Here is a 22,638-nt window from a genome sequence, read left to right on the forward strand (position 1 = left end):
TAGTGGGGAGGAAGTGGAAGAGAGCATTTGTAGACAGATTATGGGGACCTGCAGGGTAAGTAGGGTTGAGCTAGTTGGGGATTTCAATTACCCGAAGATAGACTGGAAAATGGGTAGAATGTGAGGCACGCAATGGGAGAAATTCCTGCAGTGTGTGCGGGGTGTACGGGGGGGGGGTGTACAGGGGTGTGTGCGGGGTGTGTACGGGGGGTGTACGGGGGGTGTACGGGGGGGGGGGGGTGTGCGGGGGTGTGTGCGGGGTGTACGGGGTGTGTACGGGGGGGTGTACGGGGGGGTGTGTGCGGGGTGTACGGGGTGTGTACGGGGGGGTGTACGGGGGGGGTGTACGGGGTGTACGGGGTGTGTACGGGGGGGTGTACGGGGGTGTGTGCAGGGTGTTCGGGGGGGGGTGTGCGAGGGTGTGTGCGGGGTGTACGGGGGGGGGGTGCGGGGGGGTGTACGGGGGCGGTGCGGGGTGTACGGGGTGGTGTACGGGGGTGTGTGCAGGGTAGGTATAGGGGTGTGTACAGGGGGTGGGTACGGGTGTGGGTATGGGTGTGGGTATGGGTACGGAGGTGGGTACGGGGGAGTATGGGGGTGGGTACGGAGGGTGTATGGGGGAGGGTACGAGGGTGGGTACGGGGGTGGGTACGGGGGGAGTACAGGGGTTGGTATGTGTGTAGGTACAGGGGGAGTACGGAGGTGGGTACGGGGGGAGTATGGGGGTGGGTACGGGGGGAGTACGGGGGTGGGTACGGGGGGAGTATGGGGGTGGGTACGGGGGGAGTACTGGGCTGGGTACGGGGGAGTATGGGGGTGGGTACGGGGGGGTATGGGGATGGGTATGGGGGGAGTGTGGGGGTGGGGTGGGTACGGGGGGTATGGGGGTGGGTACGGGGGGAGTATGGGGGTGGGTACGGGGGGAGTATGAGGGTGGGTACGGGGGGAGTATGGGGGTGGGTATGGGAGGAGTATGGGGGTGGGTACGGGGGGGGAGTACGGGGGTGGGTACGGGGGGAGTGTGGGGGTGAGTACGGGGGGAGTATGGGGGTTGGTACGGGGGGAGTATGGGAGTGGGTACGGGGGGAGTGTGGGGGTGAGTACAGGGGGAGTATGTGGGTTGGTACGGGGGAGTATGGGGGTTGGTACGGGGGGAGTATGGGGGTGGGTACGGGGGGAGTGTGGGGGTGAGTACAGGGGGGTATGGGGGTGGGTACGGGGGGAGTATGGGGGTTGGTATGGGGGGAGTATGGGGGTTGGTACGGGGGGAGTATGGGGGTGGGTACGGGGGGAGTGTGGGGGTGAGTACGGGGGGAGTATGGGGGTTGGTACGGGGGGAGTATGGGGGTTGGTATGGGGGGAGTATGGGGGTTGGTACGGGGGGGTATGGGGGTTGGTATGGGGGGAGTATGGGAGTGGGTACGGGGGGAGTGTGGGGGTGAGTACGGGGGGAGTATGGGGGTTGGTACGGGGGGAGTATGGGGGTTGGTATGGGGGGAGTATGGGGGTGGGTACGGGGGGAGTGTGGGGGTGAGTACGGGGGGGTATGGGGTGGGTACGGGGGGAGTATGGGGGTTGGTACGGGGGGAGTATGGGGGTTGGTACGGGGGGTGTATGGGGGTGGGTACGGGGGGGAGTACCGGTCTCTAAAGGTAGTCGAGCAGCTGGATACAGTGGGTAAGAAGGCATATGGTAACTTAACTCTATTAACCGAGGCAGAGAGTTTAAGAGCCGGGAGGTTGTGCTGGAACTGGTTAAACGTTGGTTAGGCCACAGCTAGAGTATTGTGAGCAGTTCTGGAATCCGCATTATGGGAGGGATGTGATAGCACTGGAAAGGGTGCAGAGATTTACCAGGACGTTGCCTGGGCTGCAGAGTTTTAGCTGTGAAGAGAGATTGGATAGACTGGGGTTGTTTTCCTTCGAGCAGCGGAGACTGAGGGGACATGGTTGCGATGTATAAAATTATGAGGGGCACAGAAGAGCAGACAGGAAGAAACCTTTCCCCTTGGTGGAGGGATCAATGACCAGGGGGCAGAGATTTAAGGTCAGGGGGCAGAAGGTTCAGAGGGGATGTGAGGATAATCCTTTTCCCCCAGAGGGTGGAGGGAGTCTGGAACCCGCTGCCTGAAAGGGTGGGGGAGGCAGAGACCCTCGCAATGCCGAGGTATACACCGCTATGGACCAAGTGCTGGGAAATGGGATTGGAATAGTTAGGTGGTTGTTTTTGACTGCAGCAGGTGTGATGGGCCGAATGGGCATTTTAGTGCTGTAGACCCCTATAACTCTCTCTGCCATGCCAGTCCTCAATGCCTGTGCCCCCGTGTCAAACTGCACGATACACCTCAGTTTCAACCTGGTCAGAATGCTCCTGGCCTCTTCCTGTGTAACAGCAATCAGGGACTCCTTGTTTATGGACACCAGCTGGTCCCCGGGTTGCAATCTTCCATCCTGTGGGTAACAGAAACATCATATTATGGGACGTGGAGTGAGAAGATCTGCAATCCTGACTGAAAGCCCTCTGTGCTAAGGCAGGGCAGCACTGAGTGACGAGGACTCCCGCCCACAATCGCTTCCATGTATAAATCCCAACCGTTCATTCTGAAAATTCCCTGCCTCCGACATTGCCAAAGTGCAGCTAATTGCTACAGGACAGATGATAATAATAATAATAATTGCTAATTGTCACAAGTAGGCTTCAATGAAGTTACTGTGAAAAGCCCCTAGTCGCCACATTCCGGCGTCTGTTCGGGGAGGCGGGTACGGGAGTGCGTATTGCAGCAACTCAGGGCAGTGAGCACGTACTGGGGTCAGAGAGGGCATGGGGGGCTGTGAGCAGATACATCAGAATAATAATCTTTATTGTCACAAGTAGGCTTACATGAACACTGCAATGAGGCTACTGTGAAAATCACCTCGTCGCCACATTCTGGCGCCAGTTCGGGTACACGGAGGGAGAATTCAGAATGTCCAGGGGTCGGAGCGAGTATAGTAGACAGTGAGCAGATACAGGGGTCGGAGTGGGTATTGGAGACTGTGAGCAGATACAGGGGTCGGAGTGGGTATTGGAGACTGTGAGCAGATACAGGGGTCAGAGTGGGCATTGGAGACAGTGAGCAGATACAGGGGCCGGAGTGGGTATTGTAGACAGTGAGCAGATACAGGTGTCGGAGTGGGTATTGGAGACAGTGAGCAGATACAGGGGCCGGAGTGGGTATTGGAGACAGTGAGCAGATACAGGGGTCGGAGTGGGTATTGGAGACAGTGAGCAGATGCAGGGGTCGGAGTGAGTATTGGAGACAGTGAGCAGATACAGGTGTCGGAGTGGGTATTGGAGACAGTGAGCAGATACAGGGGTCGGAGTGGGTATTGGAGACAGTGAGCAGATACAGGGATCGGAGTGGGTAGTGGAGACAGTGAGCAGATACAGGGTCAGAGTGGGTATTGGAGACAGTGAGCAGGTACAGGGGTCGGAGTGGGCATTGGAGACAGTGAGCAGATACAGGGATCGGAGTGGGTATTGGAGACAGTGAGCAGGTACAGGGGTCGGAGTGGGCATTGGAGACAGTGAGCAGATACAGGGTCAGAGTGGGTATTGGAGACAGTGAGCAGATACAGGGGTCGGAGTGGATATTGGAGACAGTGAGCAGATACAGGGTCAGAGTGGGTATTGGAGACAGTGAGCAGATACAGGGGTCGGAGTGGGTATTGGAGACAGTGAGCAGATACAGGGGTGTCATTCTCCGACCCCCCGCCGGGTCGGAGAATGGCCGTTGGCCGCCGTGAATCCCGCCCACGCCCCCGCTGAAGTCTCCGGTACCGGAGATTGGGCGGGGGCGGGAATCGGGCCGCGCCGGTTGGCGGGACCCCCCGCTGGATTCTCCGGCCCGGATGGGCCGAAGTCCCGCCCAGAAATTGCCTGTCCCGCCGGCGTAAATCAAAGCTGGTATTTACCGGCGGGACCAGGCGGCGTGGGCGGGCTCCGGGGTCCTGGGGGGGCGTGGGGCGATCTGACCCTGGGGGATGCCCCCACGGTGGCCTGGCCCGCGATCGGGGCCCAACGATCCGCGGGAGGGCCTGTGCCGTGGGGGCACTCTTTCCCTTCCGCCTCCGCTACGGCCTCCACCATGGCGGAGGCGGAAGAGACTCTCCCCACTGCGCATGCGCGGGAAACTGACAGCGGCCGCTGACGCTCCCGCGCATGCGCCGCATTTCCGCGCCAGCTGGCGGGGAAACAAACGCCATTTCCGCCAGCTGGCGGGGCGGAAATCCCTCCGGCGTCGGCCTAGCCCCTCAATGTTGGGGCTAGGCCGCCAAAGATGCGGAGCATTCCGCACCTTCGGGGCCGGCGCAATGCCCGTCTGATTGGCGCCGGCTTTGGCGCCAGTCGGCGGACATCCCGCCGTTGGGGGAGAATTTCGCCCCAGGTGTCGGAGTGGGTATTGGAGACAGTGAGCAGATACAGGGGTCGGAGTGGGTATTGGAGACAGTGAGCAGATACAGGGATCAGAGCGGGTATTGGAGACAGTGAGCAGATACAGGGTCAGAGTGGGTATTGGAGACAGTGAGCAGATACAGGGGTTGGAGTGGGTATTGGAGACAGTGAGCAGATACAGGGGTCGGAATGGGTATTGGAGACAGTGAGCAGATACAGGGATCGGAGTGGGTATTGGAGACAGTGAGCAGATACAAGGGTCGGAGTGGGTATTGGAGACAGTGAGCAGATACAGGGGTCAGAGTGGGTATTGGAGACAGTGAGCAGATACAGGGGCCAGAGTGGGAGCTGAGGAGCAGTGAGCAGATACAGGGGTCGGAGTGGGTACAGGGGGCCTGTGAGCAGATACTGGTGTCGGAGTGGGAGCTGAGGAGCAGTGAGCTGATACAGGGGTCGGAGTGGGTACAGGGGGCCTGTGAGCAGATACTGGGGTCGGAGTGGGAGCTGAGGAGCAGTGAGCTGATACAGGGGTCGGAAAGCAGCTGGGGGACAGTGTGCAGATACAGGAGTAACAGAGGGTGCGGGGGATTGTGAGCAGATACGGGGTATCAGAGTGTGCTGGGGACAGTGAGCAGATACAGGGGTAACAGAGGGTGCTGGGGACAGTGAGCAGATACAGGGGTAACAGAATGTGCTGGGGATTGTGAGCAGATATGGGGTAACAGAGTGTGCTGGGGATTGTGAGCAGATACAGGGGTAACAGAGAGTGCTGGGGATTGTGAGCAGATACGGGGTAACAGAGTGTGCTGGGGATTGTGAGCAGATACGGGGTATCAGAGGGTGCTGGGGATTGTGAGCAGTTACAGGAGTAACAGAGGGTGCTGGGGGACTGTGAGCAGATACAGGGGTATCAGAGGGTGCTGGGGGACTGTGAGCAGATACAGGGGTATCAGAGTGTGCTGGGGACAGTGAGCAGATACAGGGGTAACAGAGGGTGCTGGGGGACTGTGAGCAGATACAGGGGTATCAGAGTGTGCTGGGGACAGTGAGCAGATACAAGGGTATCAGGGGGTGCTGGGGACAGTGAGCAGATACAGGGGTATCAGAGGGTGCTGGGGATTGTGAGCAGATACAGGGGTAACAGAGGATGCTGGGGACAGTGAGCAGATACAGGGGTATCAGAGGGTGCTAGGGACAGTGAGCAGATACAAGGGTAACAGAGGGTGCTGGGGACAGTGAGCAGATACAGGGGTAACAGAGGGTGCTGGGTATGGTGAGCAGATACAGGGGTAACAGAGGATGCTGAGGATTTGAGCAGATACAGGGGTATCAGGGGGTGCTGGGGATTGTGAGCAGATACAGGGGTAACAGAGGGTGCAGGGGGACTGTGAGCAGACACATGGGTAACAGAGGGTGCTAGGGGACTGTGAGCAGATACAGGGGTAACAGAGGGTGCTGGGGACAGTGAGCAGATACAGGGGTATCAGGGGGTGCTGGGGATTGTGAGCAGATACAGGGGTAACAGAGGGTGCTGGGGACTGTGAGCAGATACAGGGGTAACAGAGGATGCTGAGGATTGTGAGCAGATACAGGGGTATCAGGGGGTGCTGGGGATTGTGAGCAGATACAGGGGTAACAGAGGGTGCTGGGGACAGTGAGCAGATACAGGGGTAACAGAGGGTGCTGGGGGACAGTGAGCAGATACAGGGGTATCAGGGGGTGCTGGGGATTGTGAGCAGATACAGGGGTAACAGAGGGTGCTGGGGATTGTGAGCAGATACAGGGGTAACAGAGGGTGCGAGGGGACAGTGAGCAGATACAGGGGTAACGGAGGGGGCTAGGGGACTGTGAGCAGATACAGGGGTAACAGAGAGTGCTGGGGACAGTGAGCAGATACAGGGGTAACAGAGGGTGCTGGGGACAGTGAGCAGGTACAGGGGTAACAGAGGGTGCTGGGGATTGTGAGCAGATACAGGGGTAACAGAGGGTGCGAGGGGACAGTGAGCAGATACAGGGGTAACAGAGTGGGCTCGGGGACTGTGAGCAGATACAGGGTAACAGAGGGTGCTGGGGACAGTGAGCAGATACAGGGGTAACAGAGGGTGCTGGGGACTGTGAGCAGATACAGGGGTAACAGAGGGTGCTGGGGGACAGTGAGCAGATACAGGGGTAACAGAGAGTGCTGGGGACTGTGAGCAGATACAGGGGTAAAAGAGAGTGCTGGGGACAGTGAGCAGATACAGTAGTCGGAATGGATGCTCAGTATCTGCTCACAGGGAAGGAGATTGAACGGATACAGGGCTAGGGACAGTAAACTCTGGGATGATATATCGTGGAATGAGGCAGGGGTGCCCTTTGTCCCCCCTGCTCTTTGCCCTGGCGTTTGAGCCACTGGCCAAGGCGTTGAGGGAGTTCAGAAACTGGAGGGGGTTGGTTGGGGGGGGGGGGGGGGAGCACCGAGTTTCGCTGTATGCGGATGACCTGCTGCTGTACATTGCGGATCCGGTGGAGGGGATGGGGGAGGTCATGCGGATACTTCGGGATTTTGGAGACTTCTCGGGATACAAGCTAAACGTGGGGAAAGGCGAGCTCTTTGTGGTGCATGCGAGGGGCCAGGAAGAGAGGTTGGGGGAACTACCGCTCAAGATGGTGGAGAGGAGTTTTAGGAACTTGGGCATCCAGGTGGCCAAGAGCTGGGGGGTCCTGCACAAGCTCAACTTAGCGCGGCTGGTCAGATGGAGGAGGACTTTAGGGGGTGGGACATGCTGTCACTCTCCCTGGCGGGCAGGGTGCAGTCCGGAAAGATGACGGTCCTCCCCAGGTTCTTGTTCGTGTTCCAGTGTCTTCCCATTCTCATCCCCAAGTCCTTTTTCAAGCTGGTACGTAGGAGTATCACGGGATTTGTGTGGGCAAATAAGACCCCGCGGGTTAAGAGACTGTTTTTGGAGCACAGTCGGGGGGGGTTGGCGCTGCCGAACCTGAGCAGCTGTTACTGGGCAGCGAATGTGTTGATGATTCGGAAATGGGTAATGGAGGGAGAGGGGGCGGCGTGGAAACGGGTGGAGGCGGTGTCCTGTACAGATACTAGTTTGGGGGCACTGGTGACGGCACCGTTGCCGCTTCCGCCGACGTGGTATACCACGAGCCGGGTGGTGGCGGCGCCTCTGGGGATTTGGGGGCAGTGGAGACGGCCAGGGGGGAGGTGGGGGCCTCAGTTTGGATCCCGATACGGAACAACCACAGGTCCGTTCCAGGCGGGTTCCTAGGCTGGCACAGAGCGGGAATCAGCAGGATGGGGAATTTGTTTATCGATGGGACTTTTGCCAGTCTGAGGGCGCTGGAGGAGAAATTGGGGCTGCCCCCGGGGAACACTTTTAGGTACCTGCAGGTTCGGGCATTTGTGAAAAAGCAGGTGGGGGAATTCCCGCTGCTGCATTCCCGGAGGATACAGGACAGGGTGGTCTCGGGCGTGTGGGTAGGGGATGGCAAGATATCGGAGATATACCGGGAGCTGCAGGAGGCGGAGGAGGCCTCGGTGGAGGAGCTGAAGGGCAAGTGGGAGGAGGAGCTGGATGAAGGCCTGTGGGCTGACGCCCTGGGCAGGGTCAATTCCTCCTCATCTTGCGCCAGGCTTAGCCTGATTCAGTTTAAGGTGGTGCACCGGCTGCATATGACAGTGGCGAGAATGAGTAGTTTTTTGGGGGTAGAGGACAGGTGTGTGAGGTGTTCGGGGAGCCCAGTGAACCATGCCCATATGTTCTGGGCATGCCCGGCACTTACGGAATTTTGGAAAGGCTCCGCAAAGGCCATGTCCAAGGTCTTGGATACTCGGGTGAAACCGAGCTGGGGGATAGCGATATTTGGGGTATCCGACGATCCGGGAGTGCAGGAGTCGAAAGAGGCCGGAGTTCTGGCCTTGGTAGCCCGGAGAAGGCTCTTGTTAATGTGGAGAGACGCGAACCCCCCAAGCGTAGAGGCTTGGGTCAGTGACATGGCGGGGTTTCTCAGGCTGGAGAAGATAAAGTTTGCCTTGCGAGGGTCTTTGCAGGGGTTCTCCAGGCGGTGGCAACCGTTCCTTGTCTTTCTCGCGGAACGTTAGGTGGAGGTCAGCAGCAGCAACCCGGGGGGGGGGGGATATCTCATTTTATTTGTAAGGGGCGGATGCCCTACTTTGTTTTGTTTTTGTTTATTAAATTCTTAGTTGGTTAGGGGGTTAAGTTGTTTTATTGGCACAGTGTTTTGCCTTCTTTGCGTTATACTTTCTATTGTCGTGTTTTGTAAAACATTATGGAAAAATCTTGAATAAAAACATTTTAAAAAAACAAAAAAGCTTTGGAATGAAAGCAGACATTTCCTTTCCAGTTTATATCTGCTATGCTGACAATGAGTGTTCAGTGTGAAGGTTTTGCCCAACTCCATATACCTCCCACATTATCAAAGTGCATCACCTGCGCTCCGAGATTCCATGGCGGGGGGTCAGTCACAATGACACCAGCTTTGTGCAAGTAGCTTGTGGATATTTTAAATACAGATCATTCGGAAAACCGTACGGGATCAGATTGAGGTAGCAATTTCACAGACACGATCCCAGTGGCATTGTGCGGAATTGGTTCCATAAACACCTCGGTATGTACCTGCCAAGGTTAATGTACTATAACAGCTTGTTTTCTCTCAATGTCTCTTTCTCTCTCCTACACAAAGTTTCCCTCCTGTTTGCCCTTGCCACCTTGCCCCTGCCGCCGTGCCCCTGCTCACCCTCATCGTGTCGCGCTCCATGGCCAGAGATCCACCCCTTAATGGCTGAGCCAAGGAGACAATCTGGGCACGTGACCATTTGCAGGCAGGGTACTAGAGGTCAGGCTGCCTTCCAGCCAAGGTCGTATCCACCCGTGGCCAATCTCCACGGACGAGAGTGGGGGAGAGGGAGGTCAATGGTCAGAGTTCATGTGGTGCCTGGCTGACCTTCCCTCTCACTAGCCTGGGGCATAGGGAGACCAGTTATAATTCACCAACTGTAGACACAGTCCTCAAAGTAATTATTAACCCGAATGATCCGCAGGGTAGGCTTTTGATCAAATAACCCGGCAGTACAGCAGCAACAGTCAGGCTGGGGTAAGAGGCCTATTAATTGTCCACAGTTACTGCTGGAGATATGGAGGTGAAATGTTGCAGGGTGGAGGAATATAGGTGTGATGAATGGTTACTGTCCCCTTAACACCATGTAGGTGATGCCCCTTTAAGACCGGGTTTGGAACCCTGGGGGACTCCGCCCCCGGCTCCGCCCACCTGGGAGCCGTATATAAGGTGCCGCCCTGTAGACGGCACTCAGTAAGCACACGTCTCCTTAACTGGCTAGTTCTCTGCTTATTAAATCCTTCATTTACCATTCCACACTCTCGTGTCGTTATTGAGGGTACTACAATTGGATACGGACAAATTTAAATCTATGTCACTTTGGCTCTAAATGTCTGGATTTTCCGAAAGAAAGGCAGAGTTTCTTGACATCCTCAGGGTTTATCAAGGTGGTTCGCAGCTAATACAATCCCAGACCAGACCCCAACAGCGGCTAGGATACCGACAGAAACCCCAATATTTTATTTTCCTTTTGTAAGACAGTGGGGAAAGAATACTCACTCCAGGAGTGATTTCACAAAGAAATAGGAATATGGTAAATTAAAACACACTTTGTCACTAACACAGTATTAAAATAGCTTTAACATCACACAAGAAAATACTTACAATTACCCCTCAAACAAGGCTAATCAATAGTGACAGAATATCCCTTAACTGCTATCGTTATTCCCACTCAAACAACAAAACCATCTTGGATCCCAATCCACTTTTAAATACATTAGGACTCAGGAATGCTTTCAGTATGGAGATGTGTTGGTTACTCCACTTTGAGAAAGAGATCTTTTGATAATGCTTAAAGAAAGAGACCTGACACCCTGTCAGAATAATCTTTGGCTGAGGAAGAGCTTGGAGGGGAGTTGGAGGTCAGGCTATGGGAGAAGGCCCTGCTGAGGAGAGTCAATGCATCCTCATCGTGTGCCAGGCGGAATATCCGGGAGCCCAGTGGGTGGGGGGGGTGGGCGGGCGGAGGCCGACGTTTTGGCCTTTGCCTCCCTGGTTGCCTGGAGACGGATTTTGCTGGGACGGAGGGACTCGGAGCCTCCAAAGTCGGGGGTTTGGGTCAGTGACGTGGCGGGGTTACTTAGGCTAGAGAAAATTAAGTTCACCTTAAGGGGGTCGTTACAGGGGTTCACTCGGAGGTGGCAGGCTTTCATCGACTTCTTCAAGGAGAATTGACCGTCAGCAGGGGGGAGGCATGGAAGTGAAGAATAGGGGCAGGGAATCTAATATATGGGTAGTTAGGGTTTAGGGTTGGGGGAGCTGGGTGTGTTATTGTGGGTTATTTGCGTGTGTTGGGTTGGGGGAGCTGGGTATGTTATTGTGGGTTATTTGCGTGTGTTGGGTTGGGAGGGCTGGGTATGTTATTGTGGGTTATTTGCGTGCGTTGGGTTGGGGGAGCTGGGTATGTTATTGTGGGTTATTTGTGTGCGTGGGGTTGGGGGGGGGGCTGGGTATGTTATTGTGGGTTATTTGCGTGTGTTGGGTTGGGGGAGCTGGGTATGTTATTGTGGGTTATTTGCGTGTGTTGGGTTGGGGGAGCTGGGTATGTTATTGTGGGTTATTTGCGTGTGTTGGGTTGGGGGAGCTGGGTATGTTATTGTGGGTTATTTGCGCGTGTTGGGTTGGGGGAGCTGGGTATGTTATTGTGGGTTATTTGCATATGTTGGGTTGGGGGAGCTGGGTATGTTATTGTGGGTTATTTGCGTGTGTTGGGTTGGGGAGCTGGGTATGTTATTGTGGGTTATCTTCATGTGTTGGGTTGGGGGAGCTGGGTATGTTATTGTGGGTTATTTGCGTGTGTTGAGTTGGGGGAGCTGGGTATATTATTGTGGGTTATTTGCATGTGTTGGGTTGGGGGAGCTGGGTATATTATTGTGGGTTATTTGCATGTGTTGGTTTGGGGGAGCTGGGTATGTTATTGTGGGTTATTTGCGTGTGTTGGGTTGGGTAGCTGGGTATGTTACTGTGGGTTATTTGCGTGTGTTGGGTTGGGGGAGCTGGGTATGTTATTGTGGTTCATTTGCCTGTGTTGGGTTGGGGGAGCTGGGTGTGTTATTGTGGGTTATTTGCGTGTGTTGGGTTGGGGGAGCTGGGTATGTTACTGTGGGTTATTTGCGTGTGTTGGGTTGGGGGAGCTGGGTATGTTATTGTGGGTTATTTGCATGTGTTGGGTTGGGGAGCTGGGTATGTTATTGTGGGTTATTTGCGTGTGTTGGGTTGGGGAGCTGGGTATGTTATTGTGGTTTATTTGCGTGTGTTGGGTTGGGGGGGCTGGGTATGTTATTGTGGGTTATTTGCGTGTGTTGGGTTGGGGGGGGCTGGGTATGTTATTGTGGGTTATTTGCGTGTGTTGGATTGGGGCAGCTGGGTATGTTATTGTGGGTTATTTGCGTGTGTTGGGTTGGGGAGCTGGGTATGTTATTGTGGGTTATTTGCGTGTGTTGGGTTGGGGGGGCTGGGTATGTTATTGTGGGTTATTTGCGTGTGTAGGGCTGGGGGAGCTGGGTATGTTATTGTGGGTTATTTGCATGTGTTGGGTTGGGGGAGCTGGGTATGTTATTGTGGGTTATTTGCGTGTGTTGAGTTGGGGAGCTGGGTATGTTATTGTGGGTTATTTGCGTGTGTTGGGTTGGGGAGCTGGGTATGTTATTGTGGGTTATTTGCGTGTGTTGAGTTGGGGAGCTGGGTATGTTATTGTGGGTTATTTGCGTGTGTTGAGTTGGGGGAGCTGGATATGTTATTGTGGGTTATTTGTGTTGGGTTGGGGGAGCTGGGTATGTTATTGTGGGTTATTTGCGTGTGTTGGGTTGGGGGAGCTGGGTATGTTATTGTGGGTTATTTGCGTGTGTTGCGTTGGGGAGCTGCGTATGTTATTGTGGGTTATTTGCGTGTGTTGGGTTGGGGGAGGTTGGTATGTTATTGTGGGTTATTTGCGTGTGTTGGGTTGCAGGAGCTGGGTATGTTTTTGTGGGTTATTTGCGTGTGTTGGATTGGGGGAGCTGGGTATGTTATTGTGGGTTATTTGCGTGTGTTGGGTTGGGGAGCTGGATATGTTATTGTGGGTTATTTGCGTGCGTTGGGTTGGGGGAGCTGGGTATATTATTGTGGGTTATTTGCGTGTGTTGGGTTGGGGAGCTGGGAATGTTATTGTGGGTTATTTGCGTGTGTTGGGTTGGGGGAGCTGGGTATGTTATTGTGGGTTATTTGCGTGCGTTGGGTTGGGGGGGCTGGGTATGTTTTTGTGGGTTATTTGTGTATGTTGGGTTGGTGAGCTGGGTATGTTATTGTGGGTTATTTGCGTGTGTAGGGCTGGGGGGGGCTGGGTATGTTATTGTGGGTTATTTGCGTGTGTTGGATTGGGGGAGCTGGGTATGTTATTGTGGGTTATTTGCGTGTGTAGGGCTGGGGGAGCTTTGTATGTTACTGTGGGTTATTTGCGTGTGTTGGGTTGGGGAGCTGGGTACGTTATTGTGGCTTATTTGCGTGTGTTGGGTTGGGGGGGCTGGGTATGTTATTGTGGGTTATTTGCGTGTGTAGGGCTGGGGGGCTGGGTATGTTATTGTGGGTTATTTGCGTGTGTTGGGTTGGGGGAGCTGGGTATGTTATTGTGGGTTATTTGCGTGTGTAGGGCTGGGGGGCTGGGTATGTTATTGTGGGTTATTTGCGTGTGTTGGGTTGGGGGGGCTGGGTATGTTATTGTGGGTTATTTGCATGTGTTGGGTTGGGGGGGGGATGGGTATGTTATTGTGGGTTATTTGCGTGTGTTGGGTTGGGGGGGCTGGGTATGTTATTGTGGGTTATTTGCGTGTGTTGGGTTGGGGGGGCTGGGTATGTTATTGTGGGTTATTTGCGTGTGTTGGGTTGGGGAGCTGGGTATGTTATTGTGGGTTATTTGCGTGTGTTGGGTTGGGGGGGCTGGGTATGTTATTGTGGGTTATTTGCGTGTGTAGGGCTGGGGGAGCTGGGTATGTTATTGTGGGTTATTTGCGTGTGTTGAGTTGGGGAGCTGGGTATGTTATTGTGGGTTATTTGCGTGTGTTGAGTTGGGGAGCTGGGTATGTTATTGTGGGTTATTTGCGCGTGTTTGGTTGGGGAGCTGGATATGTTATTGTGGGCTATTTGTGTTGGGTTGGGGGAGCTTGGTATGTTATTGTGGGTTATTTGCGTGTGTTGGGTTGTGGGAGCTGGGTATGTTAGTGTGGGTTATTTGCGTGTGTTGGGTTGGGGGAGCTGGTAATGTTATTGTGGGTTATTTGTGTGTGTTGGGTTGGGGAGCTGGGTATGTAATTGTGGGTTATTTGCGTGTGTTGGGTTGGGGGAGGTAGGTATGTTATTGTGGGTTATTTGCGTGTGTTGGGTTGGGGGAGCTGGGTATGTTATTGTGGGTTATTTGCGTGTGTTGCGTTGGGGAGCTGCGTATGTTATTGTGGGTTATTTGCGTGTGTTGGGTTGGGGGAGGTTGGTATGTTATTGTGGGTTATTTGCGTGTGTTGGGTTGCAGGAGCTGGGTATGTTTTTGTGGGTTATTTGCGTGTGTTGGATTGGGGGAGCTGGGTATGTTATTGTGGGTTATTTGCGTGTGTTGGGTTGGGGAGCTGGATATGTTATTGTGGGTTATTTGCGTGCGTTGGGTTGGGGGAGCTGGGTATATTATTGTGGGTTATTTGCGTGTGTTGGGTTGGGGAGCTGGGAATGTTATTGTGGGTTATTTGCGTGTGTTGGGTTGGGGGAGCTGGGTATGTTATTGTGGGTTATTTGCGTGCGTTGGGTTGGGGGGGCTGGGTATGTTTTTGTGGGTTATTTGTGTATGTTGGGTTGGTGAGCTGGGTATGTTATTGTGGGTTATTTGCGTGTGTAGGGCTGGGGGGGGCTGGGTATGTTATTGTGGTTTATTTGCGTGTGTTGGATTGGGGGAGCTGGGTATGTTATTGTGGGTTATTTGCGTGTGTAGGGCTGGGGGAGCTTTGTATGTTACTGTGGGTTATTTGCGTGTGTTGGGTTGGGGAGCTGGGTACGTTATTGTGGCTTATTTGCGTGTGTTGGGTTGGGGGGGCTGGGTATGTTATTGTGGGTTATTTGCGTGTGTAGGGCTGGGGGGCTGGGTATGTTATTGTGGGTTATTTGCGTGTGTTGGGTTGGGGGAGCTGGGTATGTTATTGTGGGTTATTTGCGTGTGTAGGGCTGGGGGGCTGGGTATGTTATTGTGGGTTATTTGCGTGTGTTGGGTTGGGGGGGCTGGGTATGTTATTGTGGGTTATTTGCATGTGTTGGGTTGGGGGGGGCTGGGTATGTTATTGTGGGTTATTTGCGTGTGTTGGGTTGGGGGAGCTGGGTATGTTATTGTGGGTTATTTGCGTGTGTAGGGCTGGGGGGCTGGGTATGTTATTGTGGGTTATTTGCGTGTGTTGGGTTGGGGGGGCTGGGTATGTTATTGTGGGTTATTTGCATGTGTTGGGTTGGGGGGGGCTGGGTATGTTATTGTGGGTTATTTGCGTGTGTTGGGTTGGGGGGGCTGTGTATGTTATTATGGGTTATTTGTGTGTGTTGGGTTGGGGAGCTGGGTATGTTATTGTGGGTTAAATGCGTGTGTTGGGTTGGGGGGGCTGGGTATGTTATTGTGGGTTATTTGCGTGTGTTGGGTTGGGGGGGCTGGGTATGTTATTGTGGGTTATTTGCGTGTGTTGGGTTGGGGAGCTGGGTATGTTATTGTGGGTTATTTGCGTGTGTTGGGTTGGGGAGCTGGGTATGTTATTGTGGGTTATTTGCGTGTGTTGGGTTGGGGGGGCTGGGTATGTTATTGTGGGTTATTTGCGTGTGTAGGGCTGGGGGAGCTGGGTATGTTATTGTGGGTTATTTGCGTGTGTTGAGTTGGGGAGCTGGGTATGTTATTGTGGGTTATTTGCGTGTGTTGAGTTGGGGAGCTGGGTATGTTATTGTGGGTTATTTGCGCGTGTTTGGTTGGGGAGCTGGATATGTTATTGTGGGCTATTTGTGTTGGGTTGGGGGAGCTTGGTATGTTATTGTGGGTTATTTGCGTGTGTTGGGTTGTGGGAGCTGGGTATGTTAGTGTGGGTTATTTGCGTGTGTTGGGTTCGGGGAGCTGGTTATGTTATTGTGGGTTATTTGTGTGTGTTGGGTTGGGGAGCTGGGTATGTAATTGTGGGTTATTTGCGTGTGTTGGGTTGGGGGAGGTAGGTATGTTATTGTGGGTTATTTGTGTGTGTTGTGTTGCGGGAGCTGTGTATGTTTTTGTGGGTTATTTGCGTGTGTTGGATTGGGGGAGCTGGGTATGTTATTGTGGGTTATTTGCGTGTGTAGGGTTGGGGGGGCTGGGTAAGTTATTGTGGGTTATTTGCGTGTGTTGGGTTGGGGGGGCTGGGTATGTTATTGTGGATTATTTGCGTGTGTTGGGTTGGGGGGCTGGGTATGTTATTGTGGGTTATTTGCGTGTGTTGGGTTGAGGACCTGGGTATGTTATTGTGGGTTATTTGCGTGTGTTGGGTTGGGGACCTGGGTATGTTATTGTGGGTTATTTGCGTGCGTTGGGTTGGGGACCTGGGTATGTTATTGTGGGTTATTTGCGTGTGTTGGGTTGGGGAGCTGGGTATGTGATTGTGGGTTATTTGCGTGTGTTGGGTTGGGGGAGCTGGGTATGTTATTGTGGGTTATTTGCGTGTGTTGGGTTGGGGAGCTGGGTATGTTATATTGGGTTATTTGTGTGTGTTGGGTTGGGGGGCTGGGTATGTTATTGTGGGTTATTTGCGTGTGTTGGGTTGGGGACCTGGGTATGTTATTGTGGGTTATTTGCGTGTGTTGGGTTGGGGAGCTGGGTATGTTATTGTGGGTTATTTGCGTGTGTTGGGTTGGGGGAGCTGGGTATGTTATTGTGGGTTATTTGCGTGTATTGAGTTGGGGAGCTGGGTATGTTATTGTGGGTTATTTTCGTGTGTAGGGCTGGGGGAGCTGGGTATTTTATTGTGGGTTATTTGCGTGTGTTGGGTTGGGGGAGCTGGGTATGTTATTGTGGGTTATTTGCGTGTGTTGGGTTGGGGGAGCTGGGTATGTTACTGTGGGTTATTTGCGTGTGTTGGGTTGGGGACCTGGGTATGTTATTGTGGGTTATTTGCGTGTGTTGGGTTGGGGGAGCTGGGTATGTCATTGTGGGTTATTTGCGTGTGTTGGGTTGGGGGAGCTGGGTATGTTATTGTGGGGTATTTGCGTGTGTTGGGTTGGGGGGGCTGGGTATGTTATTGTGGGTTATTTGCGTGTGTTGGGTTGGGGAGCTGGGTATGTTATTGTGGGTTATTTGCGTGTGTAGGGCTGGGGGAGCTGGGTATTTTATTGTGGGTTATTTGCGTGTATTGGGTTGGGGGAGCTGGGTATGTTATTGCGGGTTATTTGCGTGTGTTGGGTTGGGGGAGCTGGGTATGTTACTGTGGGTTATTTGCGTGTGTTAGGTTGGGGTAGCTGGGTATGTTATTGTGGGTTATTTGCGTGTGTTCGGTTGGGGCAGCTGGGTATGTTATTGTGGGTTATTTGCGTGTGTTGGGTTGGGGACCTGGGTATTTTATTGTGGGTTATTTGCGTGTGTTGGGTTGGTGGAGCTGGGTATGTTATTGTGGGTTATTTGCGTGTGTTGGGTTGTGGGAGCTGGGTATGTTAGTGTGGGTTATTTGCGTGTGTTGGGTTGGGGGAGCTGGTTATGTTATTGTGGGTTATTTGTGTGTGTTGGGTTGGGGAGCTGGGTATGTAATTGTGGGTTATTTGCGTGTGTTGGGTTGGGGGAGGTAGGTATGTTATTGTGGGTTATTTGTGTGTGTTGTGTTGCGGGAGCTGGGTATGTTTTTGTGGGTTATTTGCGTGTGTTGGATTGGGGGAGCTGGGTATGTTATTGTGGGTTATTTGCGTGTGTAGGGTTGGGGGGGGCTGGGTAAGTTATTGTGGGTTATTTGCGTGTGTTGGGTTGGGGGGGCTGGGTATGTTATTGTGGGTTATTTGCGTCTGTTGGGTTGGGGGGGCTGGGCATGATATTGTGGGTTATTTGCGTGTGTTGGGTTGGGGAGCTGGGTATGTTATTGTGGGTTATTTGCGTGTGTTGGGTTGGGGGAGCTGGGTATGTTATTGTGGGTTATTTGCGTGTGTTGGGTTGGGGAGCTGGGTATGTTATATTGGGTTATTTGTGTGTGTTGGGTTGGGGGGCTGGGTATGTTATTGTGGGTTATTTGCGTGTGTTGGGTTGGGGACCTGGGTATGTTATTGTGGGTTATTTGCGTGTGTTGGGTTGGGGACCTGGGTATGTTATTGTGGGTTATTTGCGTGCGTTGGGTTGGGGACCTGGGTATGTTATTGTGGGTTATTTGCGTGTGTTGGGTTGGGGAGCTGGGTATGTGATTGTGGGTTATTTGCGTGTGTTGGGTTGGGGGAGCTGGGTATGTTATTGTGGGTTATTTGCGTGTGTTGGGTTGGGGAGCTGGGTATGTTATATTGGGTTATTTGTGTGTGTTGGGTTGGGGGGCTGGGTATGTTATTGTGGGTTATTTGCGTGTGTTGGGTTGGGGACCTGGGTATGTTATTGTGGGTTATTTGCGTGTGTTGGGTTGGGGAGCTGGGTATGTTATTGTGGGTTATTTGCGTGTGTTGGGTTGGGGGAGCTGGGTATGTTATTGTGGGTTATTTGCGTGTATTGAGTTGGGGAGCTGGGTATGTTATTGTGGGTCATTTTCGTGTGTAGGGCTGGGGGAGCTGGGTATTTTATTGTGGGTTATTTGCGTGTGTTGGGTTGGGGGAGCTGGGTATGTTATTGTGGGTTATTTGCGTGTGTTGGGTTGGGGGAGCTGGGTATGTTACTGTGGGTTATTTGCGTGTGTTGGGTTGGGGACCTGGGTATGTTATTGTGGGTTATTTGCGTGTGTTGGGTTGGGGGAGCTGGGTATGTCATTGTGGGTTATTTGCGTGTGTTGGGTTGGGGGAGCTGGGTATGTTATTGTGGGGTATTTGCGTGTGTTGGGTTGGGGGGGCTGGGTATGTTATTGTGGGTTATTTGCGTGTGTTGGGTTGGGGAGCTGGGTATGTTATTGTGGGTTATTTGCGTGTGTAGGGCTGGGGGAGCTGGGTATTTTATTGTGGGTTATTTGCGTGTGTTGGGTTGGGGGAGCTGGGTATGTTATTGCGGGTTATTTGCGTGTGTTGGGTTGGGGGAGCTGGGTATGTTACTGTGGGTTATTTGCGTGTGTTAGGTTGGGGGAGCTGGGTATGTTATTGTGGGTTATTTGCGTGTGTTCGGTTGGGGCAGCTGGGTATGTTATTGTGGGTTATTTGCGTGTGTTGGGTTGGGGACCTGGGTATGTTATTGTGGGTTATTTGCGTGCGTTGGGTTGGGGACCTGGGTATGTAATTGTGGGTTATTTGCGTGTGTTGGGTTGGGGAGCTGGGTATGTGATTGTGGGTTATTTGCGTGTGTTGGGTTGGGGGAGCTGGGTATGTTATTGTGGGTTATTTGCGTGTGTTGGGTTGGGGAGCTGGGTATGTTATATTGGGTTATTTGCGTGAGTTGGGTTGGGGGGCTGGGTATGTTACTGTGGGTTATTTGCGTGTGTTGGGTTGGGGACCTGGGTATGTTATTGTGGGTTATTTGCGTGTGTTGGGTTGGGGAGCTGGGTATGTTATTGTGGGTTATTTGCGTGTGTTGGGTTGGGGGAGCTGGGTATGTTATTGTGGGTTATTTGCGTGTATTGAGTTGGGGAGCTGGGTATGTTATTGTGGGTTATTTGCGTGTGTAGGGCTGGGGGAGCTGGGTATTTTATTGTGGGTTATTTGCGTGTGTTGGGTTGGGGGAGCTGGGTATGTTATTGTGGGTTATTTGCGTGTGTTAGGTTGGGGGAGCTGGGTATGTTACTGTGGGTTATTTGCGTGTGTTGGGTTGGGGACCTGGGTATGTTATTGTGGGTTATTTGCGTGTGTTGGGTTGGGGAGCTGGGTATGTCATTGTGGGTTATTTGCGTGTGTTGGGTTGGGGGAGCTGGGTATGTTATTGTGGGGTATTTGCGTGTGTTGGGTTGGGGGGGCTGGGTATGTTATTGTGGGTTATTTGCGTGTGTTGGGTTGGGGAGCTGGGTATGTTATTGTGGGTTATTTGCGTGTGTAGGGCTGGGGGAGCTGGGTATTTTATTGTGGGTTATTTGCGTGTGTTGGGTTGGGGGAGCTGGGTATGTTATTGCGGGTGATTTGCGTGTGTTGGGTTGGGGGAGCTGGGTATGTTACTGTGGGTTATTTGCGTGTGTTAGGTTGGGGGAGCTGGGTATGTTATTGTGGGTTATTTGCGTGTGTTCGGTTGGGGCAGCTGGGTATGTTATTGTGGGTTATTTGCGTGTGTTGGGTTGGGGACCTGGGTATTTTATTGTGGGTTATTTGCGTGTGTTGGGTGGGGGTCCTGGGTATGTTATTGTGGGTTATTTGCGTGTGTTGGGTTGGGGACCTGGGTATTTTATTGTGGGTTATTTACGTGTGTTGGGTTGGGGGAGCTGGATATGTTATTGTGGGTTATTTGCGTGTGTTGGGTTGGGGGAGCTGGGTATGTTATTGTGGGTTATTTGCGTGTGTTGGGTTGGGGAGCTGGGTATGTTATTGTGGGTTATTTGCGTGTGTTGGGTTGGGGGAGCTGGGTATGTTATTGTGGGTTATTTGCGTGCGTTGGGTTGGGGAGCTGGGCATTTTATTGTGGGTTATTTGCGTGTGTTGGGTTGGGGAGCTGGGTATGTTATTGTGAGTTATTTGCGTGTGTTGGGTAGGGGGAGCAGGGTATGTTATTGTGGGGTATTTGCGTGTGTTGGGTTGGGGGGGGCTGGGTATGTTATTGTGGGTTATTTGCGTGTGTAGGGCTGGGGGAGCTGGGTATGTTATTGTGGCTTATTTGCGTGTGTTGGGTTGGGGAGCTGGGTAAATTATTGTGGGTTATTTGCGTGTGTAGGGCTGGGGAGCTGGGTATGTTATTGTGGGTTATTTGCGTGTGTAGGGTTGGGGGGGCTGGGTAAGTTATTGTGGGTTATTTGCGTGTGTTGGGTTGGGGGGGCTGTGTATGTTATTGTGGGTTATTTGCGTGTGTTGGGTTGGGGGTGCTGGGTATGTTATTGTGGGTTATTTGCGTGTGTTGGGTTGGGGAGCTGGGTATGTTATTGTGGGTTATTTGCGTGTGTTGGGTTGGGGACCAGGGTATGTTATTGTGGGTTATTTGCGTGCGTTGGGTTGGGGACCTGGGTATGTTATTGTGGGTTATTTGCGTGTGTTGGGTTGGGGAGCTGCGTATGTTATTGTGGGTTATTTGCGTGTGTTGGGTTGGGGGAGCTGGGTATGTTATTGTGGGTTATTTGCGTGTGTTGGGTTGGGGAGCTGGGTATGTTATATTGGGTTATTTGTGTGTGTTGGGTTGGGGGGCTGGGTATGTTATTGTGGGTTATTTGCGTGTGTTGGGTTGGGGACCTGGGTATGTTATTGTGGGTTATTTGCGTGTGTTGGGTTGGGGAGCTGGGTATGTTATTGTGGGTTATTTGCGTGTGTTGGGTTGGGGGAGCTGGGTATGTTATTGTGGGTTATTTGCGTGTGTTGAGTTGGGGAGCTGGGTATGTTATTGTGGGTTATTTGCGTGTGTAGGGCTGGGGGAGCTGGGTATTTTATTGTGGGTTATTTGCGTGTGTTGGGTTGGGGGAGCTGGGTATGTTATTGTGGGTTATTTGCGTGTGTTGGGTTGGGGGAGCTGGGTATGTTACTATGGGTTATTTGCGTGTGTTGGGTTGGGGACCTGGGTATGTTATTGTGGGTTATTTGCGTGTGTTGGGTTGGGTGAGCTGGGTATGATATTGTGGGTTATTTGCGTGTGTTGGGTTGGGGGAGCTGGGTATGTTATTGTGGGGTATTTGCGTGTGTTGGGTTGGGGGGGCTGGGTATGTTATTGTGGGTTATTTGCGTGTGTTGGGTTGGGGAGCTGGGTATGTTATTGTGGGTTATTTGCGTGTGCAGGGCTGGGGGAGCTGGGCATTTTATTGTGGGTTATTTGCGTGTGTTGGGTTGGGGGAGCTGGGTATGTTATTGTGGGTTATTTGCGTGTGTTGGGTTGGGGGAGCTGGGTATGTTACTGTGGGTTATTTGCGTGTGTTGGGTTGGGGGAGCTGGGTATGTTATTGTGGTTTATTTGCGTGTGTTCGGTTGGGGGAGCTGGGTATGTTATTGTGGGTTATTTGCGTGTGTTGGGTTGGGGACCTGGGTATTTTATTGTGGGTTATTTGCGGGTGTTGGTTTGGGGGACCTGGGTATGTTATTGTGGGTTATTTGCGCGTGTTGGGTTGGGGACCTGGGTATTTTATTGTGGGTTATTTGCCTGCGTTGGGTTGGGGACCTGGGTATGTTATTGTGGGTTATTTGCTTGTGTTGGGTTGGGGAGCTGGGTATGTTACTGTGGGTTATTTGCGTGTGTTGGGTTGGGGGAGCTGGGTATGTTATTGTGGGTTATTTGCGTGTGTTGGGTTGGGGAGCTGGGTATGTTATATTGGGTTATTTGTGTGTGTTGGGTTGGGGGGCTGGGTATGTTATTGTGGGTTATTTGCGTGTGTTGGGTTGGGGACCTGGGTATGTTATTGTGGGTTATTTGCGTGTGTTGGGTTGGGGAGCTGGGTATGTTATTGTGGGTTATTTGCGTGTGTTGGGTTGGGGGAGCAGGGTATGTTATTGTGGGTTATTTGCGTGTATTGAGTTGGGGAGCTGGGTATGTTATTGTGGGTTATTTGCGTGTGTAGGGCTGGGGGAGCTGGGTATTTTATTGTGGGTTATTTGCGTGTGTTGGGTTGGGGGAGCTGGGTATGTTATTGTGGGTTATTTGCGTGTGTTAGGTTGGGGGAGCTGGGTATGTTACTGTGGGTTATTTGCGTGTGTTGGGTTGGGGACCTGGGTATGTTATTGTGGGTTATTTGCGTGTGTTGGGTTGGGGGAGCTGGGTATGTCATTGTGGGTTATTTGCGTGTGTTGGGTTGGGGGAGCTGGGTATGTTATTGTGGGGTATTTGCGTGTGTTGGGTTGGGGGGG

At 52.9% G+C, this 22,638-nt stretch overlaps 1 protein-coding gene across 4 annotated transcripts in view; it reads right to left on the reverse strand.

The window, feature by feature from the left end:
* stxbp4 (syntaxin binding protein 4) overlaps positions 1-22,638 on the reverse strand; it is a 346,204-nt gene that overhangs the window by 181,449 nt on the left and 142,117 nt on the right. For all 4 annotated transcript variants that reach the window (XM_072483831.1, XM_072483829.1, XM_072483830.1 and 1 more), the window contains one exon: positions 2,356-2,450. In XM_072483831.1, the coding sequence (XP_072339932.1) occupies positions 2,356-2,450 (95 nt within the window). The remainder of the gene's footprint in view (positions 1-2,355; positions 2,451-22,638) is intronic.

The sequence above is a fragment of the Scyliorhinus torazame genome, chromosome 18 (genome assembly GCF_047496885.1).
Source record: "Scyliorhinus torazame isolate Kashiwa2021f chromosome 18, sScyTor2.1, whole genome shotgun sequence".
Taxonomy (NCBI): domain Eukaryota; kingdom Metazoa; phylum Chordata; class Chondrichthyes; order Carcharhiniformes; family Scyliorhinidae; genus Scyliorhinus; species Scyliorhinus torazame.